The sequence below is a fragment of the Rhineura floridana genome, chromosome 6 (assembly GCF_030035675.1).
Source record: "Rhineura floridana isolate rRhiFlo1 chromosome 6, rRhiFlo1.hap2, whole genome shotgun sequence".
Lineage (NCBI taxonomy): Eukaryota > Metazoa > Chordata > Lepidosauria > Squamata > Rhineuridae > Rhineura > Rhineura floridana.
In genome coordinates, this window is record NC_084485.1 from 57,756,522 (window position 1) to 57,775,080 (window position 18,559).

The following is an 18,559-nucleotide window of genomic DNA, read 5'->3' on the forward strand; positions in this document are numbered from 1 at the left end:
TTAAATAACAGTGAGGGAACTATGGCAGGCAGCCAAGTGATTAAGATGAGCAGCATCATGCCTGCCATTCACTACTAGGATAAGGCTGCAATTCTGAGCAAATTTACATGAGAATAAATCCCACTGAACTTATTGGGACTTCTGAAGAAACCTGCACTGCAGAAACATTTTGCCTGCACTCTTTCTTCAGGTAAGGAGAAGCATAAGCTGACATGTGGCACCAGTTTTGATGGCTTCACTTTGAGTTCCAGCCACCACACACCATAAGGACATAAGAAGAGCATGCTGGATCGGGCCAAAGGCCCTTTTGGTCTAGCATCCTCTTCTCCTAGTGGCCAACTAAATGCCTACGGGAAGCCTACAAGCAGAATCCAAGCACAACAGCAATCTACCCACTTTTGTGTTCCCCGACAACTGTATTCAGAGGCATACTGCCTCTGACAGTGGAAATATAGCATAGTCCTTGTGGCTAGTAGTCACTGATAGCCTTATCATCCATTAATTTGACTCTTTTAAAGTCACCGAGTTGGTGGCCATCACAACATCTTATAGCACTGACCAAATGTGCTTGAAAATATGTAGTAAACCAATATCTAAGGCAGCAATTGCTGAACTTAAAAACAACAACAAAGATTTGTTAGATTTTCAGTTTGTTTATTTTTAAACTCAACCGTTCAAAAGTGGTTAGCTGAAAGGGTTACAAACCTGGAAATCCAGACACTCTCAAACTGCTTACTCTAAAGGAGCCCCATTATATGGTTTATTAGCTGCAGCCTAATTCTTTTGCAGACCTCCTGTGTATTCTTGAATAGATCATAGCAGCCTGTGCTTATACACTAAGTTAAAATGTGGTAGGCACAAGCCGTAGTTGGCACTTCTGCTGCAGATACAAAATTGTGTCCCTGCAGTCAGGCAGAGGAAGCCAGCCCTGCCTATCTTTCTACAAGATCTCTTTTCTCATCCCTTATTAGAAATCCGCTACCCTTCTTTGTGTTGACCTCTGCAGCTCCTGGGGGCATTTGCTGCACGAGTTAATGTGTAAGCACCACTGGCTTCAAAGGCTTTCAAAAAAAGTATTAGACAAATGGATGGAGGACAAATCTATCAACAGATCCTATCTTTGATAGCTAAATAGGACCTCCATGTTTAGAGAAGTATCCCTGTGAGTTCCAGATGCTGGAGAAAGAAAGCAAGAAAAGGCTGTTGCCATCATTACCTGTTTGTGAACCTTTCAGAGGTACCTGGCTGGCTGCTATTAGAAATAGGCTGCTGGGTGAGCTTGGATCAGCAGAGCCATTCTTATTGTCACCAGAACATTGTGGCTCTTGCAGAATCAATGCAGCAATGGTATTGGTTAGACCTGTCTGTCTGTGTTTTAACACCTTTTATGGCAGAGATGGGGAACCCTGTGGGTGTCCAAAGTTCCACCATTCCCCACCACTGGACATGCCAGCTATGAAAACTGTAACTTGAAGAAATTGTGTTTGAGTTTGCTTTCCCTCCTCCCTCCCTCCCATTCCTTTTTCTTTGTGTGCCATGTTTTGTTCGATTGTGAGCCTCTGGACAGGAATCATCTTAGTCTTGATTTTTATAAGTTGCTACAGGATGGTGTATAAATCCATAAATACAGCTTGGGATCAGGATACCTAAAAGATTACCTCAACCCCCACAGACTCAATCAATCACAGTGTTCTGTTAGCATCTTGCAGATACCATCTTGGAGGTCTGTTCTGCACGATGTCAGAATTAGGCCTTTAGTGTGGCAGCATCTACCCTCGGCAACTCCCTCCCGTTGTTATGTATCAGACAAGCACCATCTCTATTGTCTTTTAGGCGCTTGCTGAGGACTTTCCTCTTTCAACAAGCCTTCTAAGTATCAGATACCAGATGGTATCTGTATGGGATGTGAAATGGGTTTTATATTTGTAATTGTTGTGTGTTTCTTAATTCTTTTTATGTAATTGTTAATTGTTTTATAGATTTATATATACAGTTGTATATGCACTTTTATTGTATTGTGATCACTTTGAGATGCCCCACAAGAAGTTATTCACAAATGAAGTAAATTAATAATAAACAAACATATGGATTCTCCATCCCTGTTTTACTGGGATGTTTGGAGACAGAGAACCAAAAAGATAAAGCCACACCTCCCCCCAACCTCCCACCCTCTCTCTCTCTCTCAAATCAAAGTAATTTTTGACAGACACACTAAAAGCAAAACAAAATAATTGCAAGTCAAAAATTCTCACGCTGTACCATTCAGGGACACTCGGCAAAGGTGAGCTGCTGTGGGGACTTACTTCGTAGCATGACTCTGCCAAAGACTGTGTGGTCTCTGTCCAAAGTGCTACAGTTCCAGCGGTGGTGACGGAATTGGTGCTGGCATTCCCGGATCCATTCCTTTGCTCCCTCCCCAACCGACTGCATAATGTCTGGGTAACTCTGGCACAGCTGCCGCTGTTTATTGACCAATCCGGGGATGTTATCACAGATCACCCGTGCCCCCAGGGCCCCAATGTACCTGCAGGGATAGAAAGAGAGCCTGTAAACACAGCAGAGCACAATGACCAGTTTGTTCAAAGTCTAGCAGCTATTGATGAATGGAATTAGTAGGTAGCAGGGAAAATTACAGATTCCATCAAAGTGACACTTCCCTATTCTCTCTGTTTGACATGAGCTCTTACTTAGGATTGCTTCACAACTTGTACGCTGTTCATTTATGTATTTATTTCTAATTATTTATTCCCTGTTTTAACAAACATTAGTATAAAAGATACTAATATATACTAACAATAAAATTAAAATATACATTTTATAAATTATTATAAATAATTTTAAACAGGATTTATCTTCTGCTTAATCATCCCTAAACCTCTAACCAGTTTAATACAAAATTCATTAAAAATGTTAATAAAGGCTTAACATTAAAAACAAGTTAACCTAATATATATATATATATATATATATATATATATATATGGAAAATCAGCAGTTGTTAAAAGTGTACATAATAAAATATAATGCATGTTAAAATTAAATTACATGTCTGGGTAGGCTTTGATGATGATTTAAAGTAGTGTACAACAACCCTGAAATGTAGTCCGATGTTAGCTTGGTGTGTTGATGGGAGGGGGGGCTAGGGAAATGCAGTGGGAGTGGGCTGTGAAGTAGATTGTAACACCAGTACAATTAATTTAAGGGCCAGAGGGGGTGAAGGGAGTCAGGGAAAGAATTGAAGGTTTCAGCAGTGAGTGAAGAGCCATTGTCTGGATACCAAGTCTACCCATAGACGGACAGCAGCTCTACTCATTGGGAAATAATGCACAGAAGAACTGGAATACAAATATCTCAGAGGCCTAGCCTATGCAGGCCTCACTACCATTCAGTCACTGGATCTACCAGAAATGAAAGACCTGCTTCTGATGCTAATGAGGTTTGTTTGTTTGTTTGTAGTATTTATCCCCTTCCCCTGAAAAACCTGACACCCATGCCAGACAGCATGGCCAATGGTGGTGGCAGTTGTAGTACAACAACATCTCGAAGGCTACAGGTTCTCCACCCTTGGTCTATGGCTCATGATCTGGATGAGCAGGGACAGGTAAGAAACTAGTAACTTGCTGTGAATTACAGAGGGTGGATGTGCACAGAATGACTTAAGTTGAACAAAGCTGTTTTTCTAATGTCTTTGGAATGGCCTTTTTCTGGCAATTTTTGGGCACTCTAAATGCACAGCTGTTGCTTGTTTGTTGCTGGCTGTTGTATTTCTGCTGTAGGGCAATTGCATTTTTCCACCTCTCAAACTGCAATATCTTCTCATTGGGAAAATGCAATGGCCACTCTGGATAGCGTGTCAACCCAGTAGGGTTACCCGATCTCTGGTTTCTGGCTGCAGAATCCGGTTTTGGGGGGTCCTCTCTGGGTCTTCGGGTGACTTGCCTTAACTCTAGACTTTCAGCTTTCATTTTTAAAAAAAAGTTTCTAGGTGGTCTGGTTCCTGAGATATACACCAAAATGTCAGCCGCCCCGGCCCCACAACTTCTGTTAGTTGCTCTAAGTTCTGCTCTAATCCCTGCCCTTTCAGGTTTTTAGCCAATAAGAAGTCAGGGTTGTGAATGATGAGCTACACCTCATCTCAGGTTCTGAGAAATTTCCTTTTTCTGTTTCCTTTGACATCAGGAATTCAGAAACTGCAGCAGACGTTGCACTAGACACCTCATTGGGGACTACAGTAGATGTGGATGGGGCATCAAGACTGCTATGGAAGCGAGCAACTTTACAGTGGGCCTCCAAAGGGTCTAAAACTCCATTTCCTGGAGTTGATGTCAAAGCTCCACTGAATGGCTACTTGAGGATACAATGGGGGCAGAGAAGTGGGTCTTCTTTGCCGCCCTCACCACCACACAGTAGGCATGGTTATGATGCTTTACTCGTGCCCGATCAGCCTCACCGCACAACTTCTGCCTCTTGTGCTCTAGCCGTTGTCCAGCCTGTTTCATTGCCCATAGCTCACTAGTGTACCATGGTGCAAACTGGGCTCCACAATGCCGGAGAGGGTGCTCGGGGGCAACCGTGTCAAGAGCCTGATGTGCCTCACTGTTCCACAGCGTGATAAGGACTTCAACAGGGCCACCTGCTCTATCTACTGGGAACTCCCCCAGGGCATTCAGGGATCCAGTGGATTCCATGAGTCTCTGGGGGTGGCCTATCTTAATCTGTCCACCATCCCCACAGGGACGGATTGGAGCCATAAGTCTAAACTTCACCAGGAAGTGGTCTGACCATGGCAATGGGGTGACATCCACCCCCCCATCTCCAGACCACCCGTTCCTCCATCTGGAGCAAAAACCAAGTCGAAGGTGTGCCCTGCCCTATGTGTCGGGCCAGTGACAACTTGAGACAGCCCCATGGTCATCATGGAGGCCATGAAGTCCCGAGCTGGAACACTAGAGGCAGCCTCAGCATGGACATTGAAATCACCCAGCACTATTGTTCTGGGCTCCTCCAACACCACAGCTGAGATGGCCTCCGCCAGTTCGGTCAGAGTAGCTGTTGGGCAGCAGGGTGGACTGTACACCAGCAGCAACCCTAGTTTACTGTCTCCTTGGCCCGACACCAGGTGCAGGCCCTCACAGCCAGCTCTAAGACAGAGTTGTTGACTGGTGACAGAGATGGAAGTTCTGTAGACCATAGCAACTCCTTTCCCCCGTCCCTGCAGCCTGTGCAGGTGTTGCACCGAGTATCCAGGTGGGCAAAGCTGGATCAGATCAATTCCTCCCAGCTCACCCACCCAGGTCTCGGTAATGCACAACAAATCAGCACCTTCATCCACAATCAAATCATGGATGAGAGTGGTCTTATTGTGTACTGATCTGGCATTAAGCAACAACACACACAGGCCAGTGGGCACAGCAGATGAGCAACGAGGAACCCATCCATGAGAGGAGTGGCAGCACGGAACAAGGCGCAGATAGCCTTGCCCTTGTCTTCTATGGTAATTCACCACATCCTCATGACTATATTTCTCTACCCGTAATCACTGAAATTGGGGTGGCATCACCCATGTTCCTCCATACTAAGACTCCTCCTAAACTCCTGATATGGACCCAACACAAGCCCAGCAACAAAACCTGCCTGAGCCAATTATCCCAGTAGGTCATTGCGAGAATTGGGAGGAGTCATATCCATTCAAACTTTTTCACACAGGGCCCATCTACTCCCCCTCCTGTCTCACACCAGGGAGGGCCAGCCTTCTGCTGTCAAAGATTGTCCCCTGGGGTCCTTTGACCTCAGCAACCCCAAGGGGGTGTCTTTGCTTCTGAGAACAGTCCCAATTTCCTGGGCCACTGCTTCCCAGGCAACACTCACTTTCCCAGGGTTAGTTTATACCCAAAGCCAACCCTAGAAGGTAGACTGCCACCACCCCTTTAAATAGTCCTTCACTCAGAGTAAGGGGAACTCAGAGCACTATCTGAAATCCTAGAGCAGATCCATTGTTAAACTCCTTGCTCTAGAGCATTAACCTATATAAATCAACAGTAGTCAGTAGTGTGTGGTCAGGGACTAGATTTAGGGTCACTAACTCCAAGCAATACACACCAATAAGAAAAGGTAGTTTATTTAAAAGGAAAAAAAGGTACATATAAAAAAGAGAGCAGCATTACTTTCCTTTAAAGCCAATTACCCACAACTGGGCTGGGCAAGAGATACATTTGAACAACACTGTGAAAGATTCAAAACAGACAAAGAGAAAATAACAAAAGCTTACTTAGCCTAATTTAATACTCACTTCAAGTTGAAAGTCTGGTTCCCAATGGCTTACAAGCATCCTCAGGCTATTCAGGGTCTGGGAGACCAGGGTTCAAATCCCCACATAGCCATGAAGCTCACTGGGTGACCTTGGGCCAGTCACTGCCTCTCAGCCTCATGAAAACCCTATTCAGAGGGTCACCATAAGTTAGGATTGACTTAAAGGCAGTACATTTACATTTTAACTGAAGGATCACCTTCATTTTATGGGGTTTAGCTGGCAACAGGGAGGAGGCCAATTAGCCATCCTAGGCACCCCTTCCATGATCACCTTCTTTGAAGATAAGGAGGGCTAGACAGTCACACCAAGGGGTCTCTGATCTGCCATACTCAAACTCCTGACTTTGACATTAGGAAGCAGATAAGAGATAACAGATAGGACTCAGCTGTATCTTCTTGACATTAGCAATTCGCAGCTATCTGGCACTAAAACACTTGGGTTTCCCCAGCACAAAGTATCCCAGAGGTCTTTGTAACAAAGCCCCCCCAGAATTCCCTCTGGTTGAGCCATTTTAGTTTGACCATACTTAGCTATTCTTGACATCTGCCAGTTACAGACTCTCACTCTGAAGGCAGGTGGAGACTTTCTCCTATCATTCAGTTCACTGCACAGACTCTCATCCTGTGCAGGAACTACACATGCACCACACGCCCCCCCTCCTCCAGACTGGTTTAATAGAAAAATAATAAAACAATTTTTAAAAAAGGTAATAGAAGGAGGTAGAGCCCTCATCCTCACAACTCCTTAAGTGTTGCCCCTTCGGTGGCAACCCCACTAGCAGCAGACCCACCACGCAAGGGCAGATGGGCTTTTATGCCTCCTGACAGAGTCAGCAGCTGATGCAAGAGGCTGCAAGATTAACTGCAGCCTCTCTCTGGAGCAAGGGTCAGGCAGGGGTCCCAGTCCTTGCAGCACTTACCAGTGACTTTAGCTGTCTTGAGGGACAGCAACCCAAGGGAGCAAGCAGCAAGCACCCATATGCTCAGATACTCACTCTCAGGGCAGGTCTTCTTCAATCCCCTAGTGCTGCAGCTGTTCCCCTGTTTAGCTAAGATTTCTATCTTGATTTCCAATTGGAGAAATGTTTTTGTTTGAACTGTATGCATCAAGCAACCGTGGTTGATGCTTAATGTATCATGCTTAATGATATCACTTGGGCCCGACATCACTTGGATCCACCCCGTGACATCACTTGGACCCACCCCATAACATTACTCAGGCATGCCCCATGACATCACTTGGGCCCGCCCCCAAAATCTCAGGGTTTGGGATGCTTCTGACCTGGCATCCCTAGTCAACTGCTATTCTTCTGAGCACTCTGTGGGATGATGTGATTGTGTCACTGTCACCATACCTATCTTACAGTGCTTGTGACAAAAGTAATAAGGAATGACACAATTCCCTTTGTCCATGCCTCTGCCATTTTGTGACCTTTTTAAAAGTGCAAAAGTTTTTTCTATTAATCTCTCTCCTCAGTCCTTTTCTAGTACTGGAGCACATATCTTTCCTACCTTCTTAAAAATATACAGAAATATTTCTTGCCCCCCAACCTGCTTAAAACTCCATAAGAAACCAACCCATGTAGTAGCATTCCTGGTTTGTGGTTTTGAACTGGTTGTAATGCTTTTAACTGGCAATTAAAAATGCTTTCGTTGTGGGGATAATTACCTAAAGGAAATTATTATTCTGAAATCCATTCTGGATCATCTCCCTTTTTTAAAAGGAGCATATTCTTTGAGTATATTCTAATTCAGGACAACCTGATTCCAGCCTTGTTACAGCCCTCACCTCTCCTGGTTGGGCCTGAAGCAGATAGAACAGGCAGGCCATCTTTTATTCAATGCATCTGTAGGAGCAGTTCTCCCAACAGGAAGAGAAATGTTGTGAGAGCAGAAAATGCATGATGTTCCATCCTGGATTTGAGTTGCCAACATGCCAGTCTTGCCCTAAAACTCCAGACGGACATTGTGTGTGTGCAGTAGAGACAGGGCATTGCTGAGCCATCAGGATGCCACTTTGTGCCCAACAAAATTATCCCAAGCCAGTGCCCCAGTTCAAAAGAGCGTGCAACTTTTTGCTGAATTAATGTTGTGAGGAGCCTGGCAAGTTGAAGAGCAAGATTTCCCATCAGCATGAAGAGGCAAAGCAGCAAGGTGTATTTTTCAAATATGCCACTTAGTGTTTAAGATTCTTGGGACATTCTGCAAGTTCCCTGCTGGTGCCACCTTGAGGAATTTCAAACTCATGAGCTACTCATACACAAACTAGATTTTAAAGCACTCTCTTGTATGATCACTTGTTTTTAGCTGAAGCCTGAAGGACAAAACCCAGAAGACTCAATTCTTATTTTAAAGAAAGATAAGCTGAAATGGTCTTGTCTGGTTCCAGAAAGTGAAACTATACCAACTATCATGAGACTCACTGCATTATTGCATCTGCCTGGATGGTAATTATCATCATCATCATTTATATAGCATTCAGGACACTTGACACATATGATCTCAGCAATCCTTACAAGCTGAAAGGTTAAGGCAGTATTGCACTGAGACTGGGGGTGAACTAAGTGGGTTGTTGGGGTCACCTCACTGAACCCTGTACCTCAGGTGGTAAAAGGAGACTGCTAACTAGGGCAAACTAGGTGGACAAAGCTTAGCCTGGCAGATTCCCTTTTGTTTGGAGAGTGGGCCTCTTTGTAACTAAAGAGATGGCCATGTACAGGTAATATGTTGCCATGGAAACTAAATAGCTGGAAATCCATCTGGAAGGGGGCATACTGCCCTGACTTGAGATGATGTCACTAAGGTGTCTGTGTGTGAAAGAGAACAATAGACTGGCAGTCTTGGAATTGGGTCTGAGAGGCACAGAGACCTGACTTGCTCTCTGTGAGAACCCAGTTCTATGGCACTGGGGTCAACCTCTAGGAACCTCTTATGCTTAGCCTCTCTCTATATGTTATATCACAGAAACATCATAAGCCTCCAGTGACCTCCATTCCCAGGAATCCAAACGTAAGGTACATGTTGGAACCCCTGCAAAATCTTGTCACCATTTAGAAGTTAGGGTGCAAATAACAATATTATTATTTCTTTATTCCAGATAGGAGACCAGGACTATGGCTGTGTACACACCTTACATTTAAAGCACATTATTTCCCCCAAAGAATCCCAGGAACTGTAGTTTCTTAAGGGTGCTCAGAAATTAAGCTCTGTGAGGGATAAACTACAATTTAAACAATAATGGCTGTCCTAAATCCATTTTGTTCGTGGCTAAGGTGGAATTTGAACCAGGGCCTTCCTGTCTTTAGTCTTACCCACCACACTAGTTCTAAAATGAACAAATACAGTCTTACATACTGTATGTGATCCATAGCAGAATCCTATACATGTTTATTCAGAACTAAATCCCACTGAGTTCAGTGGGACTTAGTTGCAAGATGTAATAGATAGGATTTCTGCCTTAGATGAACAAATCATCTTGGTGGTTGTTGATATTCTCTGGGCTCCCTTTTCAAGGCCCTGAAGGTATCACTTCAGATCTTAAAGTAACACAGACAGTTGAGTTAAGGGTGGAATTTTCCATATCCATCAAACAGCATCCTTTCTTTCACTCCAAACAGCAAGCAGTTTTTTTTCTTTAGGCTGGAGAATTGCTTTTGCCACGTACCTCTGAAGTTGCATTTTTTGGCTGAAAAATGAAAGATTTGGGTAGGATTCTAGTGTTTCAAGTTCCTAGACGAGAATTAAGACCCACCCTTTAATAATAACGAAAAAAGCAATATGCCTGGACAATATTTCACTGTCTACCTCACCATATGCTATCATTTGTATTAGTCACAGAGATAGCTCACAGCCCTAGGAAAGCTCTGCGAATACAGACAAGAGCCCGTTATTTTTCTCCTTTTTAAAATATTTGGTTTAAACTCTGGTGAGAAGCTGAGGTCATTTAGGGCTGGCGTGGTAGATAATAAACATTGCTCTCCACAGCCTTTGCAAGGGAGGGCTGTTTTGGCTAACGCACATTATTTTCACAAGCTGGCTCATCAACCTTTCAGCAGCCAGTGAACGCACAGAAAAGATGGGGGAGAAATAGAGACTGAAAAACAGCCCCTTCTCAAGTGTGACGAGACATGGACTATATGAGAAAGGGAAAGGACCAGGGGATTCAATTACAGCTTTAGGAAAAGAAGCTTGATCCAGCCCCGTGGCTGGTTTGGATCCAAGCCTGGTGTAGAATGATATGGGCAGAATGTTTTCTTGACCCTCAGAGACTGAAAAACAGTAAAATCTAGGATGATGAGCCCACACTACCATTTACTTAGTGGCAACTTACCACAATGTGTGTATAACCACTTGAAAAGCTGGTTGCCTGTGATGTCCTGCCAAGTGGTAGGGAGACTTTTACGACTCCCTCACTTCCTGACTGGGTGTAGATGTGTGGTAAAATCCTCACCACATAGCAGGATGTTAGAGGCAAGTGGTTGCATGCCCAGGGTGGTGAACCTACCATGAATGGTTGAATGGTTTGCTTGCACTCAGCCAATGTTGCAGTATGGGCTAAGGCTGCATCACTGTCAGATATAATCCTTCTTCAGCACTTCTTAAAGAGATGGAGCCCTTTTGGAATATGGTTACCCCTAACTAGGTCAGGCCAACAGTAATCTCTATTGAATCTTCCAGTTCCAGACGCAGCAGAGCAAGGGTACAAAGGAGTTCCTTGCCCAATATCCTACTTTTTAAAAAAAGCACTTGGGTACATTGAGAGGGCACCAACTACTAGATTGTGAAGGGAACAGCTTCAGAAAGTTGTAGATAGTCATGCAAAACTTCTAATTGTACCTTGGAAATGTTGAAGCTAGTTTCCAGAAACATAGTCAGCATCGCTACACGTATACTCAAGGCTTTTTTTGTGTGTGGCATTATCTCACCAGTACAGAGTATGGCGATCCCATTTTGTGCTGCCTGTAGCAGCCATTTTGTACTAGCACCCACCACACTTTTATCAATATATGCATATCAACACCTCATTTTTTACCAAAATGTACCTATACGCTGGTGTGATAGTTGCAGGCACTTTATTGCATATTGCCTGTAGCAAACTTTTTTCTCCATCATTACAACTGCAGCATTTTAGAATTGTTTTTAAGATTTTTAAAATGTAGTGGTTGTGGTGATATATAAAAGACATGTGAATATTCTTGTGTCCACTTGTATTGCCCTTTAAAAGAAAAGCTGAGTGAGACTACCTGCATTCTCCATAACAATGACCCAAATCTTAAACAACATTATAGCATTTTCCCCTAGGCATGTATGCTTCCATTCTCCAGCTTAAGAGAGAATGTAGCCTTAAAAAAACCCAAAACCTTACAAACAGGCTCTCCCTTCCTCAAAATAAGGCCATCCTTTTGACCCCGAAGCGAGGCTTTCTTTCTCCATTCTTACATTTCTGCAATTATCAAGCTACTGAAACAGGATCAGGGCTAGTTCCACCAGAGTGCTGGCGGGGTGGGGGGTGGGGTAGTTGCTTGGCTCCCATTGCTCTGCACAGTTTGTCCACAAGCTCAGAGATCTGCAGCCAAAAATTTCATGGTTAGTTTAACTCAATATGTGAAATTCAGTTCCCCCTTTGGCCTCTCTGTTGCCTTAGCTTTCTAGTTTTTAAGCTAGTTTCCTTCCTGTCCAGGCCCTTCCAGCCTGCTCCTCGGACCTGTCCCTAGGCCCTGCAAGAGTTTCCTGTGCCCCTCGCTCCTCTTCATTGTGGCCTTTCCTTTGCTCAGCTCGTTGTCTCTTCCCTCAGGTCTCTGCCTCATCTTCACTTCACCCATTCCCCCTTGGGGTTCTTGCTTTTATCCTATAGCCTAATGGTCCTAATCTATGCCTTCTTTTTCAGCTACTTCGATGTTTGATGTCCTGTTTCACAGCTCAGTGGCAGAGTGTCTGTCTTTCATGCAAGAGGTTGCAGGTTCATTCTGTGGCACCTCCAGATAAGAGTGGGAGAGAACCTTGTCTGAAACTCTGGAGTTTCCAGTAAGAGTAGACAACACTGAACTAGATGGACCATTGGTTTTAGTATAAAGCAGCTTTGTCTGCTTCCAAAGCCTTCCTGTTTGCCTATTACCACTTTCTCAGTGGTTTCTTACCACCAGTTTGTGCCCCCAGTTTTTCTCAAAATCACAAAGTCTCCCTAGTCCCACAGCTAAAGCATTCCCTCTCCGGTCTTCTCTCACATTTTTTAAAATATATATGCAGTGGAAAGTAAAAACAGGTACGAATTTATAAAAGGGGGAAATATCAGACTAAAAAGATAGATGTAGACTAAGTGAAAATCACATAATATCCAAATATGTTCCAAATGAAACCCGAAAATTCCAAGATAATGACCAAATTTTAAATATCTTATTCTTTTTTACTTTTTAATGGGTAAGTTTGTTTTCTCAGTTTTACTTTTCTGAAAGGTGGTCAGCCATCCATTATAGAAGTCTCAAGCGTTAACAAAAAAAGGTTAGTTGTGCATCTTTCCTGTGCACATGGTACGCCAGTCTCTTTCTCTCTCAGTGGGACTTCTTCACAGGGTTGTTGTGAGGGTAAAAGGGGACACTCCACATACATTGCCTGGAGATCTTTGGAGGAAAGGTAGAATACAAAAGTAGCAAATAAATCAATTAGACTTAAATCTGTTATAGCTATGATCCAATTGATTTAAACAGGACTTTTGTGGGATTAATGTATTGATTTGGGGTTTTCTGTCTGCAGACTCTCTGTTTTTGCAGAAATTAATGCGTAAGAAATGAATCCTATGTTTTTAAGACAGTAGTCTTTATTATTATAAGCATGTATATGCTGCTTTTCAGGGCAATTCTAAAACATAATTAACTTCATATAAGTAGCAGGATAATTGAGTTTCATATAAATAGCAGGATCATTATGCTTCCAAATCTACAGAACAATCCACTTGGAACACTGCTAGTCCAGGCCCCCCATCTGTCTTCTTTTTATCCATCCACATGTGATCCATTCTGCTATGCTTATCCAACAAAGTTGGATCATAGATTAAGGATCATATATTAAGTGACCTCACCAATAGTGTCCATAGCTCCCTTCCACTATTTCCCCCTCCCGTTCAATGTAGGTCCACTACCGGTGGGAGCCATCTGTTTCCCCTTCTCTACATCTCCAGCATTGTCTGAGAAAGGTGCATCGTTTTAAGTGGGGTTTATACTAGTTCTCTTTCAAGGAAATAATCTTTTCTAAATATACTTCCATATTTTCTCTGTTGTATGCTTCCCTGCTGTTCTAAGTTTACATTCAATCCGTTTGCTTGGGGAATGGCAGTAGCTCAGTGGCAGAGCATCTGCTTTGCCTGCAGAAGGTCTTAGGTCCAATCCCTGCCACCTCTATGATTTATTTCATTTATGAATTGCTTCCCATGAGGCTCCCCACAGCGATTTGCAATACAATAGCATACATGAAACAGTACGGTTAGAAATGTCCCCTGCCTGAAACCCTGGAGAGATGCTGCCAGTCAGTGCAGACAGTACTGAGCTAGATGGACCAATGGTCTGATTCAGTATAAGGCCGCTTCCTATGTTCCTAATTTAGCAAGAGAGATACTTGGGTAAGCCGCCTTCTATGCATGTTGTATCTGGTTACAGCATGGGGCTCATGTGAGCCTTATTAAACTGCCTGGATGAATTTTTTTCTAATGTTGTACTGAATATTTCTATTGTATTTTCCCCCTCAACCATTTCCCATCAACTAATGGGAGAAGAAACTGCATCCAAAAATTATCAAAGGGGAGAACATTTCAATGAAGTTCTTATGGGTGGGGTGCAGGATTTTGGAATGGCCAAATCGTGCCATGTCCTTTCTTTCATTCAACAAATTATCTCTGCAGTGGTGGCTGGTGCCCATTTGGACTGGTAGGGTGGAGGCCTGGAGCCCAAAGGTAGGTGGAGCCAGAGCCAATAACAGGCAGAGCCGACTGATCCTGCTTTTGTCCCCATCCTCTTCCCAGCTGAGTTCTACAGTGGCAGCACTGAGACTGAGCAGGAGGAAGCTGACACACAGTGCCACCCCCTGGATTGATTGTAAGAAAGAAGGCAGGCAGGTAGGGGCTGGCTGAAGGCAGAATGAGGCTGTCGGGGCAGTGCCCCATTTTCCAAAATGGACCAGCCACCAGGAGTCACCTGCACTCTGCAGCCTTTCCACATGCCTAAAAGGTAAAGGTGTCCCCGCACTTGTAGTGCGAGTCATTTCCGACTCTTAGGGTGATGTCTTGCAACGTTTACTAGGCAGACAGTTTATATGGGGTGGGATTGCCAGTTCCTTCCCCGGCCTTTCTTTACCCCCCAGCATATGCCGGGTACTCATTTTACCGACCACGGATGGATGGAAGGCTGAGTGGACCTCGACCCCTTTTACCGGAGATTCGACTTCCTCCTTTCATTGGAATCAAACTCTGGCCGTGAGCAGAGCTTCGGCTGAAATGTGGGTGGCTGGGGAGACTTCAGAGTGTTGGAAAAATATTTACTGGAAAGAAAACCACATGTACGACCCTTGGCCACCTTGCAGGGATAAGTTAAGCTCAAAACTCCACGACACCCACTGGAATTCTCAAGTGCATCGAGAAAAGAACCCTCTTTTGCGGATGAAGAAAACACTGAAAAACGTGAGGACAGATTTTGGCACAGCACTGGTTTCTCTCCCACCCTCCTGTGAATAGGGTTCCCCATCTGGACCACCGGTTCTTATGCATGACTAGCTGTGTGCAACTACAGCTGCACTGAGGGCCCTGCCTCTAAAAATAAAGGGTAGAACTTATGGCTGGAACTTTTAATTGAGCTATTTTTGAAGGTTTTCCAATACATCCCCAATGTATCCCCAATACATTTTTTAAAAATATATTATTTTTAATACACAAACTGATAAATATTGTAAGTGTCAGTTGCCATGAGAAAGAGGATTTTCCCCTTTGTTCTCATGCAGGGGTTTGTGCCTCTTCTCAGACTGTGCCTGCTGCAACATGTTCCATCTAAAAATGGAAAAAAATGCCTTTTTCTTTAAAACTGTTGCTTTAGCTGTATGTAGACTTATGCAGATTTTACTGGCTGAGAAAACTAATTTGATCAACTAAAATTTCTTTAACTGGGTGACTGGCCTATGCAAATTGTGACAGAAGACTTGGTATGTTGAAAAATCAGTCTTGAACTTGGGGGGTTCATTATGATTATCCCTCCTATCTTAATGCAGTTGTTCAAAGGATCCCTCATTGGTAAGTATTGCAAAAATATGGCTCATGATTTTCCATTTTTAGTACAATCTCTTGATATTTCAATAGCCCATCCTTGTAAAGAAGATGACAAAGTCTGTACAGTCTTTTTACAATTCAATATTTGATCAATTATCTATCATAATTAAAAGGGGTAAAATATGAAATCGAATATGATGTTATTTCAAATTCATGTCTAATTATAATGGAGTGCCATCCGTAAATTTGTTTTTAATAGTTTGTATATATGGAATTGTTTTTATATAGGAGATTTGTTTTTAATTTTTTATATATATTTTTGCACTCATTGTTTTTATTGTTGATATTCTTACTGTGAAAACGCTTCAATAAATTTTGTGGGAAGAAATTCATAAATGTAATCAAATGACTATGACAGAGAGAGAGAGAGAGAGAGAGAGAGAGAGAGCTCCTTAAGAGTTTTGGACTAATCACTTCCGGGAAGGGTGACTTAGCCTGTGCCTGCTTTTGAGACGGGCTCCTGCCTCAAAAGAAGCTTATTCAGATATATCAGTCAGATTTTTTTTTTTTTTTGACTGATTAAACTTCTCCCGGGTAGGGAGAAACGAAGAGATTAACCTCAAAGCCTATTTTTGTTGGGACGACCAGATCTCATTAATTTATGGGACGAGGTCCAGCCGACGAAGGTGGGACGGATTTTCAACAACAAGCTCTATCTGATAAAGCGAACGTTCATCTTATCTTCTAAGAGAGAACGCACTAACAGGCAAGCACCCTTCTTTCTATATTTTTCTTTTACTTGACTTAAATTGTTGCTGTTTAAAAGAGATTTGCCAGATTGATCGGTTTTTGACATCTCACTGGGGAGCCATAACTTCTCTCTGCTACTCACTAATTAATAGCTTATCTCTGTTTTTGTTGCAAAAAGCTGTCCTGGATTTGCATTCTAAAGATATACACAGAAGAGGGATTTCTATTCCAGATTTTTATTTTGAAGAATATTATATTGTCTGAGACTACTCTCTTTTTGGTCTATTTTATTTTGACGAATCTGTTTCCTGACGACCGCCATTAATTGTTTCGATCCTGGGAACTGCATTTTGTTTACTTAAGCATGGAGAGATAAGGCTGTCTGCTCTGTTTATACTGTGATGTCACCAAGTTTGGAGTATTAACCCAATTGTTGCTGAAATAAGAAGTGGTTTTCCTATATTTTTCTTTTAAAATGGCAATTAAGAAAGTGGCTGAGAATCTGGAAATAACTATGTTTCAGAAAATAATGGATGAGATTGAGATAACGAAACAAAACCTGCGACAGGGTTGTAAGGAGCTGAAAATTGAATTGAGTAAAATGAAGCAGGAGATTAAAGATATAGGGGTCCCTGTGAGAGAGGTGACCCTGGAAGGGGTCCCTGTGAGAGAGGAGACCCCGGAGATTGGAACAAACGTGGAACAGGAAAAAGATTTGGAGTCTATGGACTTTAGAAACAAAATCTATTGTTTGGAGACACAGGAGATTAAAGACATAGGGGTCCTTGTGAGAGAGGAGACCCTGGAGACTGGAACAGGGGTCCCTGTGAGAGAGGAGACCCTGGAGACTGGAACAGGGGTCCCTGTGAGAGAGGAGATCCCGGAGATTGGAACAAACGTGGAACAGGAACAAGATTTGGAGTCTATGGACTTTAGAAATAAAATCAATTGTTTGGAACTCAATGTTATCTCTGAAGAAATTAATGAAGATTCTAGAGATAAAGTTATCAATGGCATGGATAATCTTCTGGACTGGAATGATGTGATGGAGCCCAATATAGAGAAAATCTATGGAATTAACTGCAGCCATGTGACAATGGAAAAACTTTCAAGAGATGACCCAGTGTATTTTGAAAAAAAGAATAGAGATATGATTTTACAGCAGTATTTCAGCAACCTATTCAGAATGGATGGCAAGAAAATATTTGGGATAGAGGTAATTCCCATCAGACTCTTACTATATGACTATGGCTTTGACAGCAAGATTATTATGGAATACTGATAATGGAAGATTGGATACTGAAATTACTGGACTTAACAAGACTACTGAAGATGGAAGATGGAAAATGGAACTAATAGGGATAATAGAACAATGGCTACTGAAATTACTGAACCTAACAGATTCTGATGTGATGGATTAATTGAAATGTTTATTTTGACTATGGTTATGACAATAAGATTATCATAATTAGTAATGAGATGGATTAATCGATATGCTTATCTGGAAAAAAAAATTGATAGATATATTTCTTAAAGAATTGAAACCTCTCTTTGACTTTTTGTGGAAAGAATAAAGTAATGTTTATGAGATTTGATGATTAAGTAAGATAACTACTGGAGGAAAGTGATTTTATAATATGACTTAAGAGACAGGATTGTTATATATTATAGACTTATAACTGATTTGATCTTTGACAAATGGGAAGTCAATATTTTACTCTTTATTTTTTATTTTTGTTTTTTTTTTCTTTTTTTCTTTTTGTTTAACTATTTTTGATTTTGTTTTTTGTCTTTGAATGTTTTATGATTTCGTCTTGTATGTTTTATGAAAATCTGAATAAAAATTATTGAAAAAAAAAAAAGAGTTTTGGACTAATGAAGCACAGGCTCAAGTCTTGACTTGGCCATGAAACTCACAGCATGACACTAGGTCAGTCATTATCTTTCAGCCTAGAACCAGGCTAAAGCAATATGGAACTGGACAATGTAGTGTTTGATATGGAAAAGCTTGAAAAAGAAGTTGTAAATTAGAGAATGTTGGGAAATAGGGTTGCCAGGTTCAGGGCCTGAGACTCATCCTGTATCTTTAGGAGAAGAGAAAGTCAGCCAAGTGCAGGTGTTCTTGCAATTGTGTAATGGGAAAAACCACAAGGTAGAATTCTTCCTCCCCCCCTGCACAACTTTTAAAGATACAGAAGACCTCTTGGAGGCTGGGTCTGGCAACCAAGAGGTCTTCTCTATCTTTAAAGGTTGTGC

The 18,559-nt window shown here is 42.4% G+C and overlaps 1 protein-coding gene across 3 annotated transcripts in view; it reads right to left on the minus strand.

Moving 5' to 3' along the window:
* WNT2B (Wnt family member 2B) overlaps positions 1 to 18,559 on the minus strand; it is a 66,174-nt gene that overhangs the window by 10,707 nt on the left and 36,908 nt on the right. Inside the window, exons 1-2 of one of the 3 annotated variants that reach the window (XM_061632009.1) lie at positions 10,640 to 10,681; positions 2,304 to 2,524 (exon numbers count right to left, since the gene is read on the minus strand). In XM_061632009.1, the coding sequence (XP_061487993.1) occupies positions 2,304 to 2,430 (127 nt within the window). In that variant the 5' untranslated portion in view covers positions 2,431 to 2,524; positions 10,640 to 10,681. Of the gene's footprint in view, positions 1 to 2,303; positions 2,525 to 6,289; positions 6,372 to 10,639; positions 10,682 to 18,559 lie in introns of those variants that run through there. The other 2 variants (XM_061632008.1, XM_061632007.1) reach the window with 2 other exon arrangements.